Source organism: Hoplias malabaricus, chromosome 3 (assembly GCF_029633855.1).
Source record: "Hoplias malabaricus isolate fHopMal1 chromosome 3, fHopMal1.hap1, whole genome shotgun sequence".
NCBI classification, from domain to species: domain Eukaryota; kingdom Metazoa; phylum Chordata; class Actinopteri; order Characiformes; family Erythrinidae; genus Hoplias; species Hoplias malabaricus.
This window is the reverse complement of record NC_089802.1, coordinates 28,245,411-28,273,045: the sequence shown is the minus strand read 5'-3', so window position 1 is coordinate 28,273,045 and position 27,635 is coordinate 28,245,411. Positions and strand designations below refer to the sequence as shown.

At 39.6% G+C, this 27,635-nt stretch overlaps 2 protein-coding genes across 3 annotated transcripts; both read left to right on the top strand.

Moving 5' to 3' along the window:
* The first annotated feature begins 12,133 nt into the window (after window positions 1-12,133).
* Window positions 12,134-22,694, top strand: LOC136691137 (carbonic anhydrase 4-like). Its single transcript, XM_066663485.1, has 9 exons — window positions 12,134-12,182; window positions 12,664-12,736; window positions 12,843-12,869; window positions 13,432-13,605; window positions 13,815-13,966; window positions 14,060-14,152; window positions 15,580-15,652; window positions 16,899-17,062; window positions 20,738-22,694. Exons 2-9 carry the CDS (start codon window positions 12,664-12,666, stop codon window positions 20,921-20,923), a joined length of 942 nt encoding a protein of 313 aa, XP_066519582.1. The 5' UTR covers window positions 12,134-12,182; the 3' UTR covers window positions 20,924-22,694.
* An 89-nt stretch (window positions 22,695-22,783) lies between these two features.
* On the top strand, window positions 22,784-27,297 carry LOC136691136 (carbonic anhydrase 4-like). 2 transcript variants are annotated; one of them, XM_066663482.1, is made up of 9 exons: window positions 22,784-22,874; window positions 23,043-23,115; window positions 23,348-23,374; window positions 23,719-23,889; window positions 24,291-24,442; window positions 24,539-24,631; window positions 24,706-24,778; window positions 25,246-25,409; window positions 25,957-27,297. In XM_066663482.1, exons 1-9 carry the CDS (start codon window positions 22,872-22,874, stop codon window positions 26,167-26,169), a joined length of 969 nt encoding a protein of 322 aa, XP_066519579.1. In that variant the 5' UTR covers window positions 22,784-22,871; the 3' UTR covers window positions 26,170-27,297. The 2 variants fall into 2 exon arrangements, with proteins under 2 accessions (XP_066519579.1, XP_066519580.1); XM_066663483.1 differs by having other exon boundaries at window positions 22,799-22,874; window positions 23,046-23,115.
* Window positions 27,298-27,635: the final 338 nt, after the last annotated feature.

The window sequence follows — 27,635 nt, the reverse complement described above, 5'->3', positions numbered from 1 at the left end:
GGCAGCTTCCAGATCATGTGCAGTAGGAGAGCGTAGTAGAGGCATGTATATTTGCAAAAGCATAAACAAAATAAATCAGCTTTAGAAATATATAGTTCTTTCTGAGTTTCATTTCCTGATTCCTGATATTTTGCATAATACAGACAAAGAGCATTAAAGTGGATAATTGCTGTATTTCATGGATAGCTGAAATGTCTATGCCCTAAATACTCTAATTTTTCTTTTTGGCCAATTTAGGGACAGATATTTCTTTGGACCTGGTTTGTATCTCACTCACATATACACTTACTCATTAATGGTTAGGAAATACACCCCAGGGGGTGCTTTCTCACATAAATGTATCAACTGCTCCACTAGGGGGTGGTATTGCGCTTCACATCAAAGACATCAAAACTGTGTCCTTGTTTCAGACTAGATTTTGATTTGGACATAATCACATCAGACTGTATAGTTGAGTGAGGATTCAGCTTCTGAATTCAGACAGAACCTGAAGGGTCCTGCAAGTTGTGGGTTCTACTCCCACTCCGGGTGACTGTCTGTGAGGAGTGTGGTGTGTTTTCCCTGTGTCTGCGTGGGTTTCCTCCGGGTGACTGTCTGTGAGGAGTGTGGTGTGTTCTGCCTGTGTCTACGTGGGTTTCCTCCGGGTAACTGTCTGTGAGGAGTGTGGTGTGTTCTCCCTGTGTCTGCATGGGTTTCCTCCGGGTGACTGTCTGTAAGGAGTGTGGTGTGTTCTCCCTGTGTCTGCATGGGTTTCCTCCGGGTGACTGTCTGTGAGGAGTGTGGTGTGTTCTCCCTGTGTCTGTGTGGGTTTCCTTCGGGTGACTGTCTATGAGGAGTGTGGTGTGTTCTCCCTGTGTCTGTGTGGGTTTCCTCTGGGTGACTGTCTGTGAGGAGTGTGGTGTGTTCTCCCTGTGTCTGTGTGGGTTTCCTCCTGGTGACTGTCTGTGAGGAGTGGGGTGTGTTCTCCCTGTGTCTGTGTGGGTTTCCTCCGGGTGACTGTCTGTAAGAAGTGTGGTGTGTTCTCTCTGTGTCTGTGTGGGTTTCCTCCAGGTGACTGTCTGTGAGAAGTGTGGTGTGTTCTCTCTGTGTCTGTGTGGGTTTCCTCTGGGTGCTCCGGTTTCCTCCCATGCTCCAAGAAACACACGTTGGTAGGTGAATTGGCGACTCAAATGTGTCCGTACGTGTGTGTGAATGTGTGAGTTTGTGTTGCCCTGTGAAGGACTGGCACCCCCTCCATTGCTTATTCCAGAGAATATGGTTTCGGCTGAATTTAGGTTTGTTTTTTAAATGATTGCAGGTTAAAGGCAATGTAGATGATTCTGGAGAACTACAGTTCTCACAGCAAAGCAAACTCAGCCCTCAAGTTTACTCAGAAGTGCTGCATATTTAAAGTGGAACAGAATTCCTGAATTCAAAGACAACTGTAGCTTGTTTGTGGTTGAAGTTTAAGCTTTCTGTAAGGTTTTTATTCACTGTTTGAATTACCACAGAAGTTCATTTGTAGCTTGGGCTGTTCAGTTTTGTAGCACTTTTGGTCTGTGTTAATTTCCTTTTAAAGTTAGCGATCTTCTGAATTTGAAGTCAGTTCCAATTTAAGTAATGCACATGAAACAACAAAAACACGTAAATATTTGTCACGCCCTCGTCCTGTCATGTCTGTTTCCCCGCCATGTGCTCTCGTAGCACATGGCTCTGTTTGTTATTGTCCATGTCTCCGCCCATGTCCCGCCTTTGTTCCGCCTCCTTGTCCGTGCTCATTATCTGTCTCAGGTGTGTCTTGTTTGTGTTATGTATTTAAGTTCCTTTGTCTCACTTCTTGTTTGTCGTTCATTCGTTTGGTTTCCCGTGTCATGTTTCCAAGTCGAGTTCGTCTTTGTATTGTTTCATTTCATTCCTCAAGTCATGTTGTTCCTCTTCCAATGTTGCTGTGTCATGTTACCCAATCCGGTCTGTCCATCTCAGTCGTTTCCTTTTGTCATGTTATTAAGTCTGTCTGTCATGTTTGCTCTAGCCCTCTGTGTTCAGTTTCAGATTTACCACTCTGTTTATGCTTAGCTTTCTAGGTCTTAGTCAAGTATCTCTGTCTAGGTCTTTAGTCTGTCTGTCTTTCTCATTTGCTATAGTTCTCCATTTTAGGTTTAGTCTGTCTAGCTTTTTGTATTTTAGTTTAGTCTGCTTAGCTCCCTTTGTCTGTCTCTGTTAGCTCCCTGTGTGTTGCCTTTTTGTTAAAGTCTCTTTGTTTTGTTAATAAAGTATCTGTGTTTTAGTGTGTGTGTCTGCCTCCGTCAGTCTGCCATCCGTGATTCCAGACAATATTATCCTGCTATGTAGCAGGAATAGGGCAGCATCCACAACTGTTTTCTTGCTTTTCAACAATTGGAGGTTTCTCCATTGCTGGAAAAAGGTCTCTAGTGGAGAGTTAGCAAATGGTGTGGAAAAATTTTCAGAATAAATGAAATAAATAAATTCAAAATAAAATGAAATCTAACTTAAGTCAGATTCCAGATGAATTTGCAGGGACTATATTCAGATATTTTTAGGTTTGAAATGAATTATGGCCTCTATGGGCTATGGCTATGGGCCATGTCCTCTTTCAGTCAGCCTAAGGCGATGTTAGTTCTTATGTGATTGTGTTTCTGTCTGCATTCTTCTCCAGTGTGAGGCTGGTGTGTGTCACTGTGCTGAACACTATGATACAAGAACACAAAACTGGTACTGAAAACATCCCAGAGGCAGAGTAGTATACAGTGTCTTGAATTCATAACTAAAATTACTGATAGAAGTTGAAATCAAATGTCAGATATGCACGTTCAGCTTGTAAAACCTGAACAGAAATACACAAAATTAAATCAGTTACACTGGAGCAGCTGCACCTGAGCGTGAAATTCTTATCTATTTATCATCAGCCCACAACGTCAACAGATGACTGCCATTTTACAGTCCCGAGTTCTGTGGCTCATAACGTCATAGCTAAAGATTTAAAGCTGTGATTCCTGACAGAGAGATTAAAGCTAATGTTAACAGGAAACACAGATGACTGACTGATATTATATTTCATTTTCCTTTTCTCAATGGCTTTACAGATAATTAAAGTTAATTAAAGATTGTTAATTAAAGATTGTTACATGCATTTAATTAAAGTCCTTTACTTTTGTCTAGAAATAACACTCGCTGTCAGGAAACTCACTACACTTTCTCCCTGCACGCACCGTGTACGTATTTTGTCAAGAATTCAATACAGAACGAATTTGGAGTCAAAGGGTCTAACTCCCCCAGGTCCTAGTGCGCACAAGTTTCATTACATTGTTAATAAGGAGACATGGTTAACCGTTTTTAATAATGAAAGAATCGTGGGCGTGGCTAGAATACAGGACTACACTCTGTGAGGAGTGTGGTGTGTTCTCCCTGTGTCCGTGTGGGTTTCCTCCAGGTGACTGTCTGTGAGGAGTGTGGTGTGTTCTCCCTCTATCTGCGTGGGTTTCCTCTGGGTGACTGTCTGTGAGGAGTGTGGTGAGTTCTCCCTGTGTCTGCGTGGGTTTCCTCCGGGTGACTGTCTGTGAGGAGTGTGGTGTGTTCTCCCTGTGTCTGCGTGGGTTTCCTCCGGGTGACTGTCTGTGAGGAGTGTGGTGTGTTCTCCCTGTGTCTGCATGGGTCTCTGGGTGCTCTGGTTTCCTCCCACAGTCCAAAAACACACGTTGATAGGTGGATTGGTGATTCAAGTGTCCATAGGTGTGAATGTGCGATTGTGTGTCACCCTGTGAAGGACTGGTGCCCCCTCCAGGGTGTATTCCCGCCTTGCTCCCAATGATTCCAGGTAGGCTCTGGACCCACCACGACCCTGAACTGGATAAGCTCTTACAGATAATGAATGAATGAATGATTGAATGAAGTGAAAAATCTCTTTCTGGCCAAAAATAAAAACCCTAATATCTTCTCTCTGTTTAGAGTTAGAGACGTAGAAGTCATTTCGAAGTAAGAAATCCCGTAAGGTCTTACAATGGCTTAGATGTAGTTAAGCACCTCAATTTCGGAACACAACAATGTGTGAATATGTAATTAGTCACCCCCTGTTGGTGGGTTTGGTTTCTAATTTTTGTGATGTAAGAAACCTTTGCTGTCAGAATCTGTATTATTGAGAGTCTTTTGAATACCACAGTTTGACCGCTACTAACTGATTCACTTATGATACAGCTTCTAGTGTATAACCCCACTACCATCGCATCATCACTCACACACACACACACACACACACATGCTAACACAACCCGGTCTCACACCTACTCGTGATATAGTCACATATACAGGGGACTGCAATTCATGACATAGTTGCATATTTTCGACATTTTATGCGACACTATCACGATCATAAGTGTATGGCTAATTACCATAGAAACACTATGCGACAGTAACACGAAAACTCTTCCTCATTAAGGCATCATTACTCATAACATAGAAAAAGGCATAATGCGAATTACATAACATATGTTCCTATTCCAACAAAGGCATAAATTATTTTATTATAATATTTCTCCTGAGCAGTGCCTATTATTGGTGGCCTACTTTAGCTTTAACTCTAACGAGAACATTTCTTTCACTTAACGTTATTTTGAGTAATTTTCAAAAGGTTAAAACTGAAAAGGACATTTCTCTATGGTAATTACTGTTGGTAATCTGTATGGTAATTACCCATTCACTTATGATCGTGATATTGTCGCATAAAATGTCGAAAATATGCAACTATGTCATGAATTGCAGTCCCCTGTATATGTGACTATATCACGAGTAGGTGTGAGACCAAGACTTGATTTTCACTGGAAAATTCACTTAATATAACATAGCACCTTGAGCATTTCTGGCTATATATATATTTTATTTAATTTTATTTTAATTGTATTTATATTTTACACAGAATGATGCACAATAATCAAGAAATCTTGATGAAGCCCTTGCTTTTGAACTCAACACTGGTAACAAGCTGAACGGTCCTTACATTGAGCCTTTCCTGAATGCCACTTTTATAACTCAGCGTCATTTGGAGTGCAGCTTTATTGTAAGTTATAAAGCTTAATTACAGCCATGTGTTTACAGTCGTGACAGTCAGTATCTTGGAATCTGATCACACCGTAGCCTCTCTGGTCTTTCACTCTCTATCTCTGCATCTTTGCTCATTATCAGTTCATCATTTGCACCACACTCAGCTCAGGTGAAGCAGACATGTGATCTGTCACCCCACCTCCTCACATGATGACTGTAAAACTGATCATTACGGAAATGTGAAGGAGATATTTATCATTTGACATAGCCCCCATTCTTCAGGCAGTAAATCTAGTTTGGCAGCTGTCAGAGACCATGTGCTGCACTTGTCCTCTGCTGACACTGTTGTATCTGCTCACTGTACGACTTACATAAATCATGGAGCATGATGAAACTGAGAAATTCTTTCAGAGCAAGAGGAAGAACCACCAAGAGGAGCCAAGATTCAAAAGAAGACCCTTCCTCAGGTTATCGCTGAGATGAACCAAGACACAAAAGGAGAAGCTGTCTCAGAACAACAGCCAGAACCACTCAGAGGATCCAAGACTAACAAACAGAACCTTTTTCACATCGCTTTTCCACCAACGTGGAACATCGCAAACCTCATTTTGAACCATTCGGTGCATTTCCATCAAGAAAATAAGCTCCAGAACCTGAAGATATTGTTTTTTCAGAGGGAACCAAAGAATAGTAGATTTTTCAGCATGAATCATGACAACATCTGTGGGCATATCAGAATAAAAGTAAGAACTACTGAGAAGAACCACAAGTCAAAAAGCAAGACGAATCATTCATGGCCTTTTAAGTGGTTTCAAAGGTTCTCCCAATTTTTTTGTCATTTTATGGTAACGGTTACACTTAGAGAACAGGAATGAAGTTCAACATTGGTCAGAAGATTGCAAGTTTGATTCATGGAGATGCTTTAGCCATTTGTAGCCATGAGTACAGGAGAGCACCCCACACCCAACACTCTCTCTATTGTGTTCTCAGTTTCAAAACATGCAGAGGAGCAAAATGTTGAAATGGGATCTTTCCGTGGTGTTGTTTTTAAGGTGGTGCAGTTTTGTAAGGGTGGAGGTACATGGGCACATAGCAGATGTCCTGTGTGAAACAGTAGAATCCAGTCACACCTTCATCAGAGTGTCTTCAGAGTGTCGTAATCATCCGTTAACTTCACAGTGTTGTTTATTTGCTGTATTGTGAAGATAGGTGATGGAAAAGAATCTCCACAGACAAGGTTACAGGTATAAATACATCTTTATTTACAGAAACAGTGTCTTATGGTTTCTTAAGGATCCCGTTAACAATAACGCTCTGGTTTGGTGTTACACAAACATACGACATTTGTTACACCATGTTCCCTGAGATTTTAAGCACAGTTTAAGTGGTTGGACAAGAGGTTTTTGCGTTTTGTGCATCATCTCCTAAACACAACAACCTCTCCGCATCTGTAGCTCAAGAATGAATCAGCAGCAGAGTGTAAGGTATAACTGAGCAGGAGGAGGAGACAGTCTAGAGTGGTGCAGCAGTATAAAACATAAATCAATTTTCAAATACAACATGAGGGATTTAATGAACACAAGTTATGTTTTCAGGAAACAGAATATAAACAGGGCATCATGGTGGTGCAGCAGGTAGTGTCGCAGTCACATAGCTCCAGGGTCCTGGAGGTTGTGGGTTTGAGTACCGCTCTGCGTGACTGTCTGTGAGGAGTGTGGTGTGTTCTCCCTGTGTCTGCGTGGGTTTCCTCCGGGTGACTGTCTGCGAGGAGTGTGGTGTTCTCCCTGTGTCTGCGTGGGTTTCCTCTGGGTGACTGTCTGTGAGGAGTGTGGTGTGTTCTCCCTGTGTCAGGACCATGAAGCTGTGACAGAGACATTACCTGGTGCACCACAGTGCTACCCCCCTTTGCTTTCATCAGGAACTAAATACATTAAAGACCTAAAGACAGCCAACGTACTGACCCATAACAGGCTAAAAACTAACAAAGGGCTACCACTGCAGTCAACACCATGGTCCTGTCTGACTCAGAGCTCCGCACTGACTAGTCTGAACACTGTGTTGGAACATGCATGCAATTGCAGTAATGTTGCTGTGGGCAGAGGCTCAACTGAAGACAAACACTGGAACATAGTAAAATGGAAAACCTCACGTGTGAACAAGGGTGGTTCTAAAGGAAGGGATTTGTTAAAACGTACAGGGGTCATACAATGTAACTGTATGTAACTCTACTGTCTGCACAATGAAGCTATTGTATTTCACACTGTGTGGAAATGTAATGATGAATTACTTTTTTGATTTACTTCCATTGGGAGATTTTTCACTGGACAGCGATGATATTGTTAACACTTTACAATACGTGTATGCAAATAAACATATACTAATACGGCATTAATGATCTCCTCATAGTGAATTAATGCATACATTAATGTTTAATATGGATATACATTAGTGACCACATTAGTCATATATAATTAGCCATTAACAAGAGTAACCATTACGTATCAACATCTTGTTTATTTAGTCTGCTAATTAATACTATGACTTACCTTATTAATTAGATCTTTTATATATTGGATCTATTTGGACACTGTGTTACAGATCTTTGTGCATTGATGTCTGCAAAATTATATTCAGAGACATAAGCAGTGATTAAGATTATTATCAGTTTATTAAGAGTTCAGTAGGTGTTTTAAATGGTTACCAGATTATAAATAAGTCACAACTTATTACACATAATATATGAAACATTAGGGCCAAATTTTGAGATATTTTTGTTAAACAGAAACAAAAGCCTGTGACTAATTTTCTTATGGTCTTATTTTCTGCCATTTTACTCTGTGTGTAAGTGGGTTAAGCAAATTAATTAGTTAATTAATGTTGCCAATAGCAACCCTAAAGTCAAGAATGACCTTATGAAAGTAGTTACAAAACGTTTAATAAACTCATAATAATTTTAATCACTGCTTATGTCCCTGATAATAATTTTTATAAAGTGTTACCATGATATTAACCCACAACAAATAAGAATGTGTGCAGTGTAGATTTTAATAATGTTAGGGGATAATGTTCTAACAATGTTCTTTCTAAACATTTAAAGAAGGATTTTAGAATGTTTTTAGAACAGAGTTTTTAGAGCGTAACATTTCTCGTCGGTTCCCTGTGTAGACGCTGGACAAACTATTCACCTGAAAGAGGACAGGTCTGTATCAATTTACTGAGACGCTGTGACCTTAACAGGGTTCTGATCTCTGATCTGAACATTCTCCTGCACTGTGTGCACGTGTGTGTGTTTGTGTGTGTGATGCAGAGATAGAGTCATCACTGACAGACCTGACAGAGATACAGGAGAAACACATGCAGGTGTCTCCCAGCTGATGTGGGGGAAGTCTTGTGACATGTAATGACTTGTCTCTTGTGTCTTTGGTTGTGAAAACCTCTGCACTGTATTCCCCAGCCCTCATTCAGTACAGTGAGCTGTGTTTACACATATCAGCCATGGCATTAAACCGGCCTTCTTGTATTCATCCATTTGATACAGTAGTCCTGTATCTGTTTCTCTGCATACTTTGTTAGCCTCTTTTCCCCCTGTTATACAGTCTTGGAGGTGGTGTGTTAGTGTGTGTTGTGCTGGTACAAGTGGATCAGGCAAAGCATTGCCACTGATCCACTGGACCATTGCGAGTTAAATTGCAATTATTTTCCAGTAAAAAATAAATAATTAAATAAAATATATATATATATATATATATATATATTTATACACATAGGCATCTCTGTGGCGCAATCGGTTAGCACGTTCGGCTGTGAACCGAAAAAAGATTGGTGTTTCGAGCCCACTCAGGGATGTCTACGGCTGCATTTGGGCAACACGGTGGCGCAGCAGGTAGTGTCGCAGTCACACCTCTCTAGGGACCTGGAGGTTGTGGGTTTGATTCCTGCTCCAGGTGACTGTCTGTGAGGAGTGTGGTGTGTTCTCCCCGTATCTGCGTGGGTTTCCTCCGGGTGACTGTCTGTGAGGAGTGTGGTGTGTTCTCCCCGTATCTGCGTGGGTTTCCTCCGGGTGACTGTCTGTGAGGAGTGTGGTGTGTTCTCCCCGTATATGCGTGGGTTTCCTCCGGGTGATTGTCCGTGAGGAGTGTGGTGTGTTCTCCCTGTGTCTGCTTGGGTTTCCTCCGGGTGACTGTCTGTGAGGAGTGTGGTGTGTTCTCCCTGTGTCTGCGTGGGTTTCCTCCGGGTGACTGTCTGTGAGGAGTGTGGTGTGTTCTCCCTGTGTCTGCGTGGGTTTCCTCTGGGTGACTGTCTGTATGGAGTGTGGTGTGTTCTCCCTGTGTCTGCGTGGGTTTCCTCCGGGTGACTGTCTGTAAGGAGTGTGGTGTGTTCTCCCTGTGTCTGCGTGGGTTTTCTCCGGATGTATTCTTGCCTTGCACCCAATGATTCCAGGTAGGCTCTGGACCCATTGTGACCCTCAACTGGATAAGCGGTTACAGATAATGAATGAATGAATATATACATAGGGTAAGCCACCTTCCCATTGGAAAAATATACACCTTTATTTTTAAAAGTGTATGAAAAAATAGTGTAACATAGATTTAGGAGAATAAACATTTTTCAACAACTGCACAAAATAATTGCTCATTTAAAGGAAAATGATTTGGGGGTCAAGAGGAGACCCTTACACTAAATCTGCTATAAAATTACATTTTAATCTGTTTAAACTGATGTAAAATTCTGGCTCACCACAGTAGTCTATTTGCAATGACCAATAAAGAGTAGTGTAAGAAGAGATGAACAACACAGGGCAGAAGTGGGAGCTGGAGCGTAAGAATGACTGGCTGAAAGTGTGACGACAGATGAACGAAGAAGACAAAAATGTTTGAAGGGAAACAATCAGGAAGAAACCAGAAGGAAATGACACAGACTGTTATTCCTGCCAAAAAACGAAATATCTCATAATAAGTCGAAGCTCCCAAGAAAGTATATGAAGCATTCTACATATTTGGTATCACTTACATAGTAGACAGCCAGTGCATAAGATTGAAGATTTAAAGCATCTGTGGTGAGAACATTTTTTAAATACTTTTTTTTTGAGAAACCGCAGTAAGGGAAATCTCCAGTTGATGGGTTGGTGTCATAGGTACTCGTGATACTTTTTTACTTGGCACCCAAATTAAGTTCCTGAATTGGGCATGAGGCAGAAACACAAAGAAAGAAGTTTGGAAAGTTGCTAACTACAGCTATAAATGAGCTGTACTTATTAATATCTTGATTCCAGTGAAAGTTAGGCCTATATAGTGCCCCATCAATATTTTTTCTCACATTAAAAGCAAGGCAGTTCAAAACAGTGAACGTACATTCGCAATGTTTTTTAACATTCCTTCACTCTGTTCCCTACAAACAGAATGATACAATATAGGAAAACTGCTAGCCACTAGCCTTGTTAGCCAGTGAAATATTGAAATGTGATGTTGTGTATTTTTTAAATGGTTTCCAATGCTGTTTTACCAAATAGATACTTGAAATAGTGAATTTGAAATTTAAATAAAATCTTACGTTGTTGCACATCTTCAGAATAAAGGGAGATACAGACTTCACACCAGTTATTTTTAAATCATATGTATTTATAGTATGTGCACTGTGGGCTAAGAGAACATATAGTGTCAGGGAACATCAAAGTTTTACATTTTACATTAGGCTAGGTTTTACTGGATGTTTTGTTGTTAAAATACCACATGTACATTACAAATAAGTTTGTATATATTTATTATTTTTATATATATATGCGATTTTATTTGTATTTTGGCAATGATCAATGTTGCAGCATTTCATATGTTTACTATTCCAAGGTATTAAAAAAATCTAGTTCAAATATTTACAAGGTGTTGCTGGAAATCCATTGTCCCTAGGTTCTATTTTACATGTTTGTTCATACAGAAAGAACTGCATTCAGCCATAAAGCTCCAATAGTCTACAAACAATAGTCCATTTAACAAAGAGGCTTTAGGGGAATATGCGATTGTAGGCTTTTAAAGACGAGGGAGGAGTTGTTTCAATCTGAACTATAACTCTACTGAAGCAGATGGGATCACAAGATAGTTTTCTTTACTCTTTACATTTTACTTACAACACTGTTAGTTTAAAACCACATCAGAGTGATGCAATGTTTAAACATACTTTAAAAATGAGGAAAATAGCACACTGACTGTGTTTTGTCCCAGTCTCCCACACAAACATCATTCGAACAGTGACCTAATAAAAGGCCAAACCTTTCAGTGTTGATTTTATTCAACATTGTCTTCTTGGAAACGAAGAAGGTCTTAATCATGCTGCTAAATACAATAATGACCTGCCACTGTCGCAGTGCTGATATTATTGATGTTAAGCTTCTCCTTTATAGCCAGGTCCTATTAGTCAGAGTCAGCAACTGATAATAAACACACACTTATACAAACCCTGTTTCTAGTAAATTTGAGACATTTTGTACAAAACTATCAATACGTGAATTTAGAAGATTTAGTGCTTGGAACCACTACTGTATGTGTATGACCTTTGTGCCCTCAGACAGCACTGCATGAAAAACAATTATATTATTGTGATACAGACAACTATACATGCTCTGGAAACTTTTATTTGTAAACACATTCAGTGTTTTAACAGTAAACGCAGCATCAAGAAATGGAAAATGAAACTCATACACAAGGACAAAACCCATATATCGACTCTGGAAATACTGCTGAGTCAGATCCAAGCTCACTTCAGACATGCGCAGATTATGCTAAAACAACTTGCAAGGCTTAGTATTGTAGTGCTGTATGATCATATATCTCAAACAGGTAGCAACACACTGGTATATTCTTAATTGCTTTTTGAAGTGGGAACAGAACAAAATGGTTTAGGCCCCAAGAGCTGGACAGACACGTGCCCTTGGAAAGAAGAAGCGTGTGCCTGGAATTAGCTAAAGCGGGTGTCACTATAAGGCAGTGTGAACATGTGGAATGATATGGGTGGAAGGATCTTGAGACCAGATAAATGTGAAATTCCAGAAGTGCAATGTCACTGACACACCCACAGTTGCAGAGTACTAAAGGAGCCAGCCGCTGTCATTATAACACTCCACTACATTACACTTAAGGGAACATCCTTACTTGAAGGTAAGATCAAACCCTGCTCCACCTTCAATTGTCAGCATCCTAAATCCAATTTTTGAATGTTCTTATTTTTACCTCCTATTTGTGTTTTTATTTTTTTTTTCCTCACATTTTGACATATTTAAAAAAATATTTTTTTTCTGATCTTTAGAGATCTGAAAGGTTATTTTGATGTTAATTCTTACAGATTTTATTTTTTAGAATTTTATATTTTATTTTATTTTTTAATTTTTTAAATTATGTTTAAATTTTTACACATAAAAGTTCAGATAGTTATTTTAATTTAGCATGGTATTTACAGATACATTTAGGCTAATCATTATTTAAATTTTGTGAGGTTTTTAATGTTTATGTTTATATTGTATTTTGTAAAAAAAATGTATAATGTCAAATTTTTTATAGAGAAATGTCCAGTATTTATTTATATATTTGTATATTTTAAAAGACCAGTAAGTCATTATGTTACCTCTGTCTGATTTGTCAGATGAAAGTCCAGCTAGTAACACTTATTGCAGCGTGTCTGCTTCCCACTGCACTAAGTGAAGGCTCTAGTGCTGGTAAAACTATTGATATTTACTTAATTATATTTATCTCTTAAATGTAATTTTTTTAAACGTATATTTTACCTTGTGTGACCTTAGTTTTATGGATTTCTTTTTTCAGTTTGGTGTTACAACTTGCCATCCTGCAGTAAGTGTTGATTTTTTTACCCTCTTTAATGAAGCTAACATTTTTCCTTTGTTATACTGACGGTTCAATTGGTCAGAAGTGGTTGGTATTCCAATAATGTTGAGCCTCGGGTGTCAGAAGACGAGTTGTCCTTGCTAATAGTTTCAAGACAAAATTAAAGAAAAAAATACTGATAATTTAAGGCTTAATTATAGGCGGCGCATGTGGCACACACTCTTATCTAGACCGACTTACTACTGAATCATGTTAGAGATGCAGTGTTAGGACGCTTGCTGAAGGATTGCTTATTGGTGTAATGTAGTATTCCTGTACGGACAGGGAATTGAACCCAAGTCTGCTGTGTGTTAGGGGTGGGGCTTAATAATAATGCAAAAATAAACATCATGTAGACACAGAATTTAAATTGTCTACAGTGTAGGCATGTCATATTACATTGCCTTATACTGAATGACATTTTGCGGTAAAATGCCTTAATGAAAACCTACCCAACCTGTATGTATTCAGGCTGAGTGGGGCTTCTGGGGTTCGTACTCCTGTTTAATTTCCTTGAATTTCTTCACAGATAGCACCACATGGCCCATTGATATACCAGAGCACTGCAGTGGCACTAAGCAGTCTCCTGTAAACATTGTGACCGCAAACATCCAGGGAGATGCCAGTCTGGTCGCCTTCAACTTCGCTGGCTTTGATGACAGCTCCGCAGTGTTACAGATACAGAACGCTGACGGAAAGTCAGGTAATTTTACAGTGCCTGGACTACAACATGCACCACAAAAAAAAAAAAAACTAAACAAAAGCAAAACTAAACGCAACACTGACATCAGAGAAAAGTGATCCCATTCAATGAACTCCATCTTATTACAAAAATGTAGTAAGTCTAGTTCAAATGTTCATTTCACTTCGACTGTTTTCAGACAATGGTTTAGTTGCTGTTTGTCTTTGCAGTGAAGGTATCTCTGGATGACAGTAAGGTGAATGTGTCTGGTGGGGGTCTTCCTGGTGTGTACGTTAGTGAGCAGTTCCACATTCACTGGGGCAATGGCAGCTCTTCGGCTGGATCTGAGCACACTGTGGACGGGAAGCAGTATGCAATGGAGGTAAAAATCACCACCATGAAAGGATCATGAGATTAATAATAACATCTTTAGCACTTAATATATTTTGACATAATTACTTCCATCTTTTTGCAGCTTCACATTGTAAACATCAAGTCCATTTATCCAAATGTGACCGCTGCCCTTGCAGACCCGACTGGACTGGCTGTTCTCGGCTTCTTCATTGAAGTAAGATGTTCTGATGTTAAAAAGCATTCGTCTGATGTTAGGGTTCACACGAATTTATTTAATCTATTTTAAACATGGCTGTCCAAAGTTGGGGGGACCCACTCTATGGATCATAAACGGCCCCTTCAGGGACAAGAAATCAGTTTGATTCTTTGTCATAATTAAATATATTCATTCATTATCTGTAACCGCTTATCCAATTCAGGGTCACAGTGGGTCCAGAGCCTACCTGGAATCATTGGGCGCAAGGCAGGGAATACCTGGAGGGGGTGCCAGTCCTTCACAGGGCAACACAGACAAACACACACACACACACACACACATTCGGACACTTTGGAGTCACCAATCCACCTACCAACGTGTGTTTTTGGAGCGTGGAATGAAACCCACGTGGACACGGGGAGAGCACACCAACTCCTCACAGACAGTCACCCGGAGCAGGAATCGAACCCACAATCTCCAGGTCCCTGGAGCTGTGTGACTGCGACACTACCTGCTGTGCCACCGTGCCGCCTTTAATTAAATATAATCTATTTTTAAATATAGCTTGCTAATTATTGGTAGTATCAATGCTAAATATGTGGTATAATTACTTTACATGTATACATTTCACTGCAAAACACACTTAATTAAGCTGAAAAAATAAGAATGCAAATGCAGCTTTAAGGATGTCTCCAACTGTAAAACCCCATCACCGAGAAGGAAATGTAAAAGCGAATGTAAAGATCTTTAGGGTGAGTTTATAGTAAATGAATGGAATCTTGATGTGGGAGTGGCTTGCTGAGCTTCCAAGAAACTGGTGAAGCTCATTTTAATTTTTTCCCATGCTCTCAATTCTAGCCGAAACCTTACATTCCCCAAAAACATTCGCTGTGGTGATACATTCAAGGAAACATACACTTTAATTAGAGACCTATTTGTACCTGATTCCATATTCACTGCAGATTTTTAAGTTGACTTTGTGATGATTTCATACGCTCCATTTAATCACTGGACGTCTAGTTTGTGGTTTAATTTTACACAGCTCTTTAATGGAGGATTAAAAACATTCACCTCTGCTTCTGGAGAAGGGAATGTAATATACCTTTAGGGAACAAAACCAGACTGCTGTACGTTTAAAATTACATTTACAGTGTTTGAATCCTTAGGGGCATTTTCTTCTCAATTTTAAAAGACCAGTCTGTTATAATTATTACATATTTTTACAAGAAAGCTCTGCAATTTATATTTGAGATGTAGATTAGAGACTTTGTTCTGAGGTCATTAATTCAGTATAATGATGCCTGAAATCACACTAATAGGGGTCAGCATAATTATAGAGAAATACATGTGAATGTTGCTATGTACATTAATATTATTGTATTATTTTAAAAGCTTTTCAGAAACATTTTCAGTAACTTGTCACATCATTTGTTGTGTGTTCTTAGGCCACCAGTGACAGCGGCAAACCACAGAGCTGGAAGAACCTGACCTCATACCTGTCCAGTATTCCCAACAATGGTACATCTCCAGTATTTGCTTTGTGCAATACACCCAGGGTGTAAGGATGGATGTAATATACAAAAAAAAAAAAAAAAAAAGAAATATAATGACAAAACAGAGCAGCATATAAATATATGCCAAGTGTTTATTCATCAGCCAAAATATGGTGGTGGTATTCACCAACTGGAGCTCACAGAGGACAAGTGAAATTGTCCTGACCCTTTGTGGTCATTAATCATTACCGCACTGAGTTTATTTAATTTCTGGATGATTATATTTATTCAGAAACCCTTTATTTACATGATGCCAGCAACAAAACAAAACTTGAGGTTGTGGGTTCGAGTCCCGCACCGGGTGACTGTCTGTGAGGAGTGTGGTGTGTTCTCCCTGTGTCTGCGTGGGTTTCCTCTGCGTGACTGTCTGTGAGGAGTGTGGTGTGTTCTCCCTGTTTCTGCGTGGGTTTCCTCCAGGTGACTGTCTGTGAGGAGTGTGGTGTGTTCTCCCTGTGTCTACGTGGGTTTCCTCCAGGTGACTGTCTGTGAGGAGTGTGGTGTGTTCTCCTTGTGTCTGCGTGGGTTTCTTTTGGGTGACTGTCTGTGAGGAGTGTGGTGTGTTCTCCCTGTGTCCGCGTGGGTTTCCTCCGAGTGACTGTCTGTGAGGAGTGTGGTGTGTTCTCCCTGTTTCTGCGTGGGTTTCCTCCAGGTGACTGTCTGTGAGGAGTGTGGTGTGTTCTCCCTGTGTCTACGTGGGTTTCCTCCAGGTGACTGTCTGTGAGGAGTGTGGTGTGTTCTCCTTGTGTCTGCGTGGGTTTCTTTTGGGTGACTGTCTGTGAGGAGTGTGGTGTGTTCTCCCTGTGTCCGCGTGGGTTTCCTCCGGGTGACTGTCTGTGAGGAGTGTGGTGTGTTCTCCCTGTGTCCGCGTGGGTTTCCTCCGGGTGATCCGGTTTCCTCCCATGCTCCAAAAACGCACGTTGGTAGATGGATTGGAGACTCAAAAGTGTCCGTAAGTGTGAGTGAATGTATGAGTGTTTGTCACCCTGTGAAGGACTGGTGCCCCCTCCAGGGAGTGTTCCTGCTCTGCGCCCAGTAATTCTGGGTATGCTCCGGTCCCACTGCTGCCCTGAACTGAATAAGGGTTACAGACAATGAATGAATGAATGAATGAATGAAAGAATACCCACACTTGTCTTTTAAATCTATGCATCTGTCACATTAAAATAGGCACTTTACTCCTTAACGATCAATATATTTTGATGTCTTTTCAGGCAACACACTGGACATTATGAACACGATCACTTTGAACAGCTTGCTCCAAGGAGTGGACAAGACTAAATATTATCGCTACAATGGCTCTCTGACCACTCCCTCCTGTAATGAGGGTGTGGTGTGGACGGTGTTTAAAGACACCATCAAAGTCAGCCAGGATCTGGTAGGTCTGGATAAAAGCCTCACATAACTTAACACTTTAAAGCTAAAGTCTGAAAGATCAAATCAAATCAAATCAAATTTATTTATATAGCGCTTTTCACAACTGATGTTGTCACAAAGCAGCTTCACAGAATTCCAGTAAGACAAGATTTGACATGAAATGTAAAGACAAATGTAAAACCCTCAAGTGAGCAAGCCAGGGGCGACAGTGGCAAGGAAAAACTCCCCCAGCTGAGGAAGAAACCTTGGGAGGAACCAAGGCTCACAAGGGGTGACCCATCCTCCTCTGGTCAATCTACTGGTGATGATAGTTAGTAGTCCATGAGAACTTCAGTGTAGGGACAGCTTCAAGGCACTTGGTGGTTGCTGGAGCGTGGGCAGCTGGTCTGAAGCGTGGAGGAGGATCTCGACAGTCATCCATCAGTGTCCAGACAGACAGGTGGGCAGTCGTTTACTCGGAAAGATGTAAAGGGATGGAATTAGTTTTGAACTGTTTTGTGTTTGTAAAGTAGAAAATATGAAAATTTCCAGAGTGTGGCTAATGACTCCGGCAGATCTGACTATGACAGCATTAACTAAAAGGAGAGAACCAGAAGGACACACAGACACGGGAGCATCCTGAAACACTGGCATCCCTCCGCTCCACCGTCAACAAACCTGAGTGATCGCGAGAAGCGGCGGGACGACAGCACCAGCGTCTCAGTATACTATAATTCCCTGTGTCCATGGACCCCCCGGCTCTGCCGCCTTTATCTATGGGGGAGCATTAGCTACCAAATGATAAACTAAACAGATGTGTTTTTAGCCTAGATTTGAAGATTGCGACTGTGTCTGAGTCCCGAACATTTTTTGGAAGATCATTCCAGAGTTGGGGGGCTTTATAAGAAAAGGCTCTTCCCCCAGCTGAGGCCTTCTGAATTCTGGGAACATTTAAAAATCCAGTATTCTGTGATCTGAGTGAACGTGGAGGCTCATAATAGGAAATTGTATCTTGAAGATATTCAGGAGCAAGCCCATGTAGAGCTTTATATGTTAATAACAAAATTTTGTAGTCAATGCGGAATTTAACAGGCAGCCAATGAAGTGATGATAAAACTGGGCTGATATGTTCAAATTTTCTAGTTTTAGTGAGGACCCTAGCTGCAGCATTTTGAACTAGTTGAAGTTTTCTTAAATTGCTGCTGGTGCATCCTGACAGTAGTGCGTTACAGTAGTCAAGCCTTGAAGTAATAAAGGCATGTACTAATGTTTCTGCGTCCTGGAGGGATAAGGCATTTCTAATCTTAGCAATATTGCGAAGATGTAAAAAAGCTGTCCTAGTGATACTACCTATGTGTTGATCAAATGATAAATCCGGGTCAATTATGACACCAAGATTTTTTGCTGCTGAACCAGGTTTAACTGGAAAGTTAGCTAGATCTAAAATTAAATCTGATAATTTATTTCTTGTCACTTTTGGACCCAAAAGCAGGACCTCTGTTTTGTTGCTGTTTAGAAGGAGGAAGTTACGCAACATCCAGCCTTTCACGTCTTTTACACAGTCCTCTATTTTCTTTAATCTGTGTTTGTCATCGGGCTTGGCTGAAATATACAATTGTGTGTCGTCTGCGTAACAGTGAAAGTTAATGTCATGGTTTCTTATAACTGTGCCTAGCGGTAACATGTATAATGTAAATAATAATGGTCCTAAAATAGAGCCTTGTGGAATTCCAAATCTTACTTTAGAATAATTTGAATTTAGATTGTTTACTTTTACGAATTGATAACGTCCCGTTAAGTAAGATTTGAACCATAATAGGGCTGTCCCTGTGATTCCAACCATGTTTTCTAACCTTTCTATGAGAATATTGTGGTCTATTGTATCGAAGGCTGCGCTTAGGTCAAGAAGCACCAACAGGGATACGTGGCCTTGATCAGAGGCAAGAAGAAGATCATTTGTTATCTTGACTAGAGCTGTCTCTGTACTATGATGTTGCCTGAATCCAGATTGGAATTTTTCATATATATGATTCTTATGTAGATATGAACTAAGTTGTTGGGCCACAGCTCTTTCTAAGATCTTAGACAGAAATGGCAAATTAGAAATAGGCCTGTAATTAGACAGTGTACTAGCATCAAGATTTGGTTTCTTGATCATAGGTTTAATAACTGCTAGTTTAAAAGCTTTGGGTACATGGCCCAGACTAAGCGATGAGTTTACTATAGTTAAAAGAGGATCAATAATAGCTGGTAGTACTTCTTTGAGCAACTTTGTGGGAATTGCGTCAAGTGTGCAAGTTGTACAGTTTGCGGAGGTGATAATCTTCTCTAGTTCTAATTGTGGGAGTGGGTAAAAGGTTTCAAGTCTTTCTTTTACAGTTATATTATGTTTTATTTCATTCACATCAGGTGGCAGCCAGGATGGATTTGATCCTGTGGCTAGAGTTTGTTGTCTAATATTCTCAATTTTATTATTAAAAAAGTCCATAAAATCTTTACTGGTGAGAGTTGCTGGAATTAGTTGTTCAGAACCTGCTTGATTTTTTGTAATTCTAGAAAACACACTAAACAGTGCTCTCGGATTATTTTTATTATTGGAGATCAGCGAGGCCAGATATGCTGAGCGAGCTTTAGTGAGGGCATTTCTATACTCTATAAGGCTGTCCTTCCAGGCAGAATGAAACACTTCAAGCTTGGTTGATCGCCATTTCCGCTCTAGTTTTCGTAATGTTTGTTTTAAAGTACGGGTCTTATCGTTATACCATGGTGCGAGCTTTTTCTGTCTTATACTTTTATGTTTAAGTGGTGCTACCTTTTCTAAAGTAGATCGACAGGTATTTTCTAGGTAGTCAGTTAGTACATCTAGGTCCATTGGGTCTGATGGAGTTGGAACTGGGGTCGATAGTTCTGGTAGGTTTTCTTTAAATTGTAGGGCGGTAGATGGTTTTATTATACGCCTTGTAGAATAGCGAGGGTTCTTACATATATTATGGCTAAAACGTAGCTCATATGAAATTAAGTAATGATCGGAGATTGCTGAGGATTGCGGTAAGATATTAATTTTGTCAATGTTAAGACCTAGTGTCAGAACTAAGTCTAAAGTGTGGCTGCAGTAGTGTGTAGGCCCTGTTACATTTTGAGTAATACCAATAGAGTCTAAGATTGAGGTAAATGCCTTTTTTAGTCACTTTTAGTCACTTTAGATCACTGTTAATCCACCAGTTGGCACTGTGTAAAGTTCATGCATAAGTCATCAACACCTTCCCATAAAACTCTGATTGAAATGTAAACACTGCAATGGAGCAATGGGTTTGGTGTGAAGTGGCTGACTGTAGAGGAATAATTATAGATTTCTTTCCTCTGGTGGTGAATGGAGCCAGGCGTCTTCATGTCTTCAACACAAATACAACATTGTATTAACTCTGAAAAAAAACCCAATTCCACCAGAATAAAGAGATTTATATGTTATATGTAAATAATTTAAAATATTGGCAAATCTGAATATATTTTATGCCAAAAATGTAGTCAAATCTGTGGTTAACCGATCTGACAGTAAACTATTCATGTAACGGCTTTCTGTTAGGAGAGACATTACACAAACCACAATCTGTGTTACACATTGTTATGTAGAAAAGTGGACAGCCCATGGGTTTTTCCTTATAATAAACATATGATGGTTGTTTTCTTGTGTCACCAGATCAACCTCTTTAGCACGACACTGTACATCAACACCAAGTCCGGGCCTCTGATCACCAACAATTTCAGACCAGTTCAGAAACTGAACAACAGAGTTATAAAATCTCAGGTTTCATCAGCATCCACACTGTACCCAGCTCTGTCCATAAGCACCGCTCTGCTCATCTATACACTGAGCTGGTTATAGTGAATAAACAAAAACCAACAGAATCACACATCTCATAGACATTTGTGTCCACTATATCGGGGTCTTAATCTCGAGGCATACAGCAGCAAAAAATGTGCTGAATATATGTACATATATGTTGTTAACAATGTAAATACTAGTATATTTCCTTAATGTTAATTTTTTCTAATAATAATGCTTAGTATTAAATACATCTTAGGTTTTATTATTGTCTTTGACCGCCCCAAACCACTAGTACTTCTACTTCTAAAGCTATTAGTACATAAATTAATATTTTTATATATATATATATATATATATATATATATACATACATATATATACATATATATAAAGTTGTATAATTAGAACTCAATAACTATATATTTAAATCAATTGCACTAACTTACAGCAACATTATGAGAGACTCATATATGACGGCATTATGGTATGATTCCGGCAGGGAGGTTAAACGTGTATTTCCATTCATTAGTTTCATCATTCCATTCAAAGTTTTGTCTCTGATGCTGTTTCTATGTATGTCTCCACATGTGTCCACAGCAGAGTTAATTCCAACTAAAATCCATGTCAAAGACGGTTCATACTTCATCCAGTTTTGATTTGGATAGTCCCTCTTCCATGTGGTGCTACAATTTTTTTATTTGAACATCATTCTCGTCAGCCTAAGTTTACAGGCTCTGGTGGGTGAATCAAACCTACAAAATTAAATATTAAACAGAAAAACTTGAGGAAAATAAAAAAAAAATTGAGACCCAGTGGTTCAATAATGTTTAAGTTCATCATGAAGACAGGTATAGATTTTAATTTTACTTGTATAAGAGTTTGCTCAGGGAAGGTTTGCAGTTGTTTGTATGTGTAATGTACTGGTACTGAATATGCAAATGATGTTATGTGTATTTAATATATTTGTTAAAGTTGAATAAAGCTATTTTACTATACCTGCTCTGAGTATACACCTTAAGTAGTTGTACAGTCAAGTACAAGTACTGATCTCTGAAATCTTTGAAATATTGTGGGAAATATCATAATTGCAAGATGAATGCAAGGAAACTGCACTAAAACATTGAGGTCATGTCAATAACAAAACATCACCTGAAAGATTTCAGTGGGTTCGAGCCCCACCTCAGGTCACTGTCTTTGAGGAGTGTGGTGTGTCCTCCCTGTGTCTGTGTGGGTTTCCTCTGAGTGCTCCGGTTTCCTCCCACAATCCAAACACACACAAACGTTTGTAGATGGGGTGGCTCTGTAAACATGTCCATAACTGTAAGTATGTGAATGACTAGATAAGTAGCTTCAGACAATAAATGAATGAACCACTTTCATTTCATTGGCTACAGTAAGCCACTTTAATAATATTGTAAAATTGACCCCCTATATATGTGTTCTCCCCGTGTCTGCGTGGGTATCCTCTGGGTGCTCCGGTGTCCTCCAACAGTCCAAAAACACATGTTGGTAGGTGGATTGGCGACTTGTCCATAGGTGTGAGTGTGTGAGTGAATGTGTGAGTGTGTGTTGCCCTGCAAAAGACTGGCGCCCCCTTCAGAGTGTCTTCCTGCCTTGCACCCAGTGATTCCGGGTAGACTCCGGTCCCACTGCCACCCAACTGCTTATAACCATAATTATAATTTATATATATTAGGCAAGATAATTAAACCAAACCAAAACCAAAATATATATTTAAGATTTTTTGGTGGTTTAATTAGAAAAATAACGAACAATTCGTTTTTTATGAATTATATTAATTATTAACTTGTTTATGAATTATTTGATCTCAACTTTATAGCCTCAGAATAATTTGACTTAATTTAGCCAAAAAAAATGTTTAAAAACACAAACACAGAGAAAACGGAACACAGCTGAAGGAAATTAACGCAGGGCCGTGTCACATTGCGCTTTAAAAGGTGGTATGAGCAGAAACTACCTCTGAAATAACAATCTGAACAGAAAAATGGTGAGATGTATAATATGACGCCAGTTAAATCGTATTTAAAGAGTTGTGTTTTTGGTCGTCTCTCTATTTCTGTATTTGGGGTTAAAAACGTTATATTAAAACCCCAAAAAGGTTCTTTCTTATACCTCTGTGACAGAAATAGCTAGATATGGCTTCTTACTTCATTAGCAGGTTCTCTGGTTGTTTTGGGGCTGTTTTGCTGTTTGGTCTTTTTCAGTCACTGGTGCAGATCCCTCAGTAGGTGAGTGTTAGAAATTGAATATTTAAAATAGAAGACTGCTATTACTATTTTTTTTTTCTTGTTGGAATGTATACATGTAGACAATGTATACATTCCACCTTAAATGGTTCAGCAATTAAGTTCTGCGCCTCAGGCCGGAAACAAATGCTAGCGCTAATTTAAGGTGGAACGGTAAATTCAAAGAGGAAAACTGTTATTTTCGCTTGTAAAATTGAACTTTCGTATTTTCCAGGTTGGTGCTATAACTTGGCGTCGTGTAGTGAGTATTTTGGGCATTTTTAATTACTTCACACGATATCAGTATTTACTTACAAAAGCAAATATTTATAATTTTTGACGTTTGAAGAGAGTTGTAGAGTTAGTGTTTAACCAACACATTCACACACACATTATCACACTTACTGTAATAGCGGGGTTTGTTTTTATATTCAAATATTGGGTGGCATTATTATTATTAAAAAGCAATTGGACTTATACCCAGATAAATAGCTTTTTAAGTAGCTCTTTCTCAGGTTCCTAAAAATTGTGTATGTATCCTCTGAGGCGAGGGTGATGTTTTAGAGCTTAAAGTAAACTGCACATTTAACTCTTCTCCTGTTCTAGACGAGTCTACGTGGCCTTCTATTGTCAGCGCTTACTGCAATGGATCTCTCCAGTCTCCTATTGACATTGTAACTGCGGACGTGGTGCCCAATGGAAACTTGACTGAGCTAGACTTGACGGGTTTTAATGACGGCACTGCCTTAACTCGGATTAAAAACACTGGCCGAGGTGGTGCGTACCCATTTCCACCTTAATATCCCGCCAAGGTACTACTTAAAGCAGCACTAGGTGAGATTAGGTATTTGTGTTCTGAGCTCCCCCTACAGTTGCAGAGTGCGATTCACTTTTACAGTACTGACCTGAAGTGAGTAGGGAGGGATGGGTTTAGTTTCCTGCCTACAGAAGTTACATGTAGTTTCTGCACTGCTGAGCCCAGAGTAGCAATGAGAGGTTTTTAAAGCTGTAATTAATGGAAAAATACTACCTAGTGTTGCTTTAATAAGTCAGGATTGATTACAATGGGCCCTGTTTCTAGGAGCTGTTTGTGTTACCTGGGTCTTTTGGATTGTTGTTTTAACTGTGTAATCTGGGTTTATGTACAACCTTAACAACCTGCTGGTGCTGTTCCACAGTTGAGGTCACTCTAAACCATGGGAACGTCTCAGTTGAAGGTGCAGATCTTCCAGATGTGTACAACACCAGGCAGTTGCACCTTCATTGGGGAAAGGGCAGGTCTGAGCCTGGATCTGAGCACACTGTCGATGGCAAGCGATACGCCATGGAGGTTAAAAATACACACCCACACACACACACACACAGCTGTCGAGAAGGGAGTATTTGTCTGGTGCCATGATTCATAACTTTTTTCCTTCATTTTCAGTTGCACATTGTAAATGTTAAAACAGAGTACAACTCCACTGCAGCTGCGCTGACTGATCCGACTGGGCTGGCTGTTTTCGGTTTCTTTATTGAGGTACTATTAGTCCATTTTGATTATATCTTTTTGTTTGTGTTCGGGATGTTTAATGTCTTGCTCTAAATGTGCAGGCCACCAATGACACTGGAAAACCCGACAGCTGGAAGACCCTCACCTCCTACCTCTCAAATATCTCAAATGCAGGTAATGACTTGGGTGTTGCAGGTCTGTGCATGGGGCAGTGCACATTAGAGATGTTTTACATTACATTTTAAAAATGGTGCCATTCCTAAAAGGTGACTTTTAAAGTTTGGCATCAGCACTTTGTTAAAGGTTCAAATAAAACCCAGCTGTGTTTTTTAATAGGAGTGTGTAGATGCTCAGCTTGAGGTCATGTCTGTTAGGCAAGCCCATCTCAAAGATCAGACTGCTTCACAGATGGATTCAATGATGAATAGCAGTCTCCTTATCAGTTCAGGGAAGGTCATTGAGACAGTTTATGACTCTTTATTGGTAAACCTGAGCAGTGACTTATTTATTGCAGTAGATCTTTATTTAAAATGGTTTTTAATCACTAATCAAATGGATTTTGTGCTTTTATTTACAGAAATTCAAAGCAAACCTTTGACAACTGCTGACAGCTTTAAGTTGGAACTTTTGTGTTCTTGCAGGTGACGTGGTGGCTCTAACTCCCTCTCTCTCTGTGGACAGTCTGCTTGAAGGAGTGGACATGTCGAGATATTATCGCTACCTTGGTTCTCTGACCATCCCGAACTGTAATGAAGCTGTGGTGTGGACAGTTTTTAAAGACCCAATCAGAGTCAGCGCTGACCTGGTGCGTATTTTTTGTGGAAAGCGGGCTAAATCTTTCATGTTGAATTGTGCAACATATTTAGAGCTGTTAAAATATTGTTTACCATGATGGTTTCTGCAAACTGATTCTGCACAAGGCTGCAGTTTGCAAATGGGTCCTGTCACCTACAGCATTTAAAACACTCACCAAATGTTTATTCTGAAACAAAGGGTGTTAATAGGGAGTTTGCTACTTTTGCAGTTTCTACTTTGTAAGGAAGGCTTTGCTGCACATAGGAACGCTTGTTCAGCCACACAATATAGTCATGGATTTAAACACTCCAGTTTATTCCAGATGAGCACCATCACTCCAGAGAACAGCTGTTTAACAGCCTTTGAGCAGCTGGTTGTGTTGAGGTGCTCTTACATTTTTGGAAGAAAAACCTCTAGCCACAACAGCATGTAATAAATTAAGTGATTATAAATGGAGTATAGGTTGATTCTGCTCATAAAGCAGTGTCAAGCTTCAGTGTGTGAAATTGAGGAAGTAAAAGTTCCGGTATGAAATTAACCCTCCAGTGTCTCTCCAGGTTGACCTCTTCAGCACTAGTTTGTACTTCAACCAAAGCTTTTCACTGATGACCGACATCTTCAGACAGCCTCAGCCCCTCAATGGCAGGGTCGTGACCTCGCAGGTGGCAGCAAGGAGAGCCAATATATCTCCAAAATCAGATGCCACTCGACCTCCCTTCAGCGTCTGCTTTGTTCCAGTGCTCCTCTACATCGCCCTTTTTGGCCTCTAGGTCCATGCTCCTGTTTCTGTCCTTGAATTGAATTTAAATATCACCTTTTTGTATTTTTCATGTCTTAAAGGGGAAAAATATATTATTGGGGGTTTATACAATACCATGCAGATGTAAGAATAAAGTATTGCTACAGAACAAGCAGCTAAAAGGAACTGTAAATGACAATATTTAGATACAAAGCACCTCATTGAATTTGATTTATTGATTGACTTGTGGTTAGTAATTGCACATTGAGGGCCACTGTCATTCTCCTTCCCACTTTGGGGTGTGCTCCACAAGGTGGGGCTATTGTGATGCTTGTCTGGTTCACCCAGTGTGGTGGAACAGAATTTGAAGGGGTGGCAGGCTGGAATAATGGGTGTTAAATTCAAAAAATAATAATAATAATGTACGTGACTATATCCACCACACTGCACTTGTCTGATCTGTTTAGCTAATGTTTCTCTTGGATATTAAATATTGCAGGTGCTGAGAGCAGGGCTGATACTTGTTAGTGTTAATGGTTTCTTATTTTGTTTGATGTTAAAAGGTTGGGTGAATGGTTGTTTTATACAATAGTTCCAATTTAAAATGATTAGTTCAAAGTGAATACATAGTCATTCACCTTGTGCACATGTGAAAACAATTGCATGCAATTATCTAAATAGGTGAACGTTAAGTTTTAGTTCTTGGGTTGTGTAAATATTTGCAGCTTCAGAAATATTGCATGTAGGAAAATGTCTTATGTACCCAGATTTTTTTTTTTTTTTTCCTGCATACAGTTTCACAACCTGCAGTACACCTGTGAATAAATGTAAAAGTATTTTTGAACATTTCACAAGATGTATGACTTTAATTTGACTCTAATACCTGTGCACTTTGTGCTTCCTTTATTCATTTTTGAGAAACCTGTAGCAACCTTGAGGCAGTAGGTCAGTGGTGATGAATGGAACTAGACCTGCATCTAAAAGCTCATTGTTTTAACTTTTAAAACTGAGCTGATGCTGTGTGTCATGCCTATAACTACTACTGTATTGAATTCATGTGACGTATTCACCTTTAAAACCTGAAAATGTCACCCGGCTCCTCAAGACAGTGTTGTATCCAAGTCGTTCAATGTTTCCTTTATTGCATGGAAACCTGGTTTTAAAAATAAATAGGTTTTGACATCATTGTGTGTAAAAAGCACAGTATCTTTGTCTTTGTTTTGTCTTCCTGTAGTGAAGCTTTCACCACAAAACCCACCCGACGCTTCACTGACATCTGAACAAACACCATCAGCCGGCGGAGCTGTAACAGTTCAGTGTTCGTCGTGTTCATTTTTGGCCATGGTTTATTGTGTATCGTGATTCTGATCGAAAAACATTTAAACCAGTTTAAAATATTGCCGTTGTCCAAATTAAAAACGTACCTCCCAAAAAAAGTAATTTTACAGGAGAAGGAAAAATACACCTTAACTTTCAATGGAAGTGACTTTTAAGTAA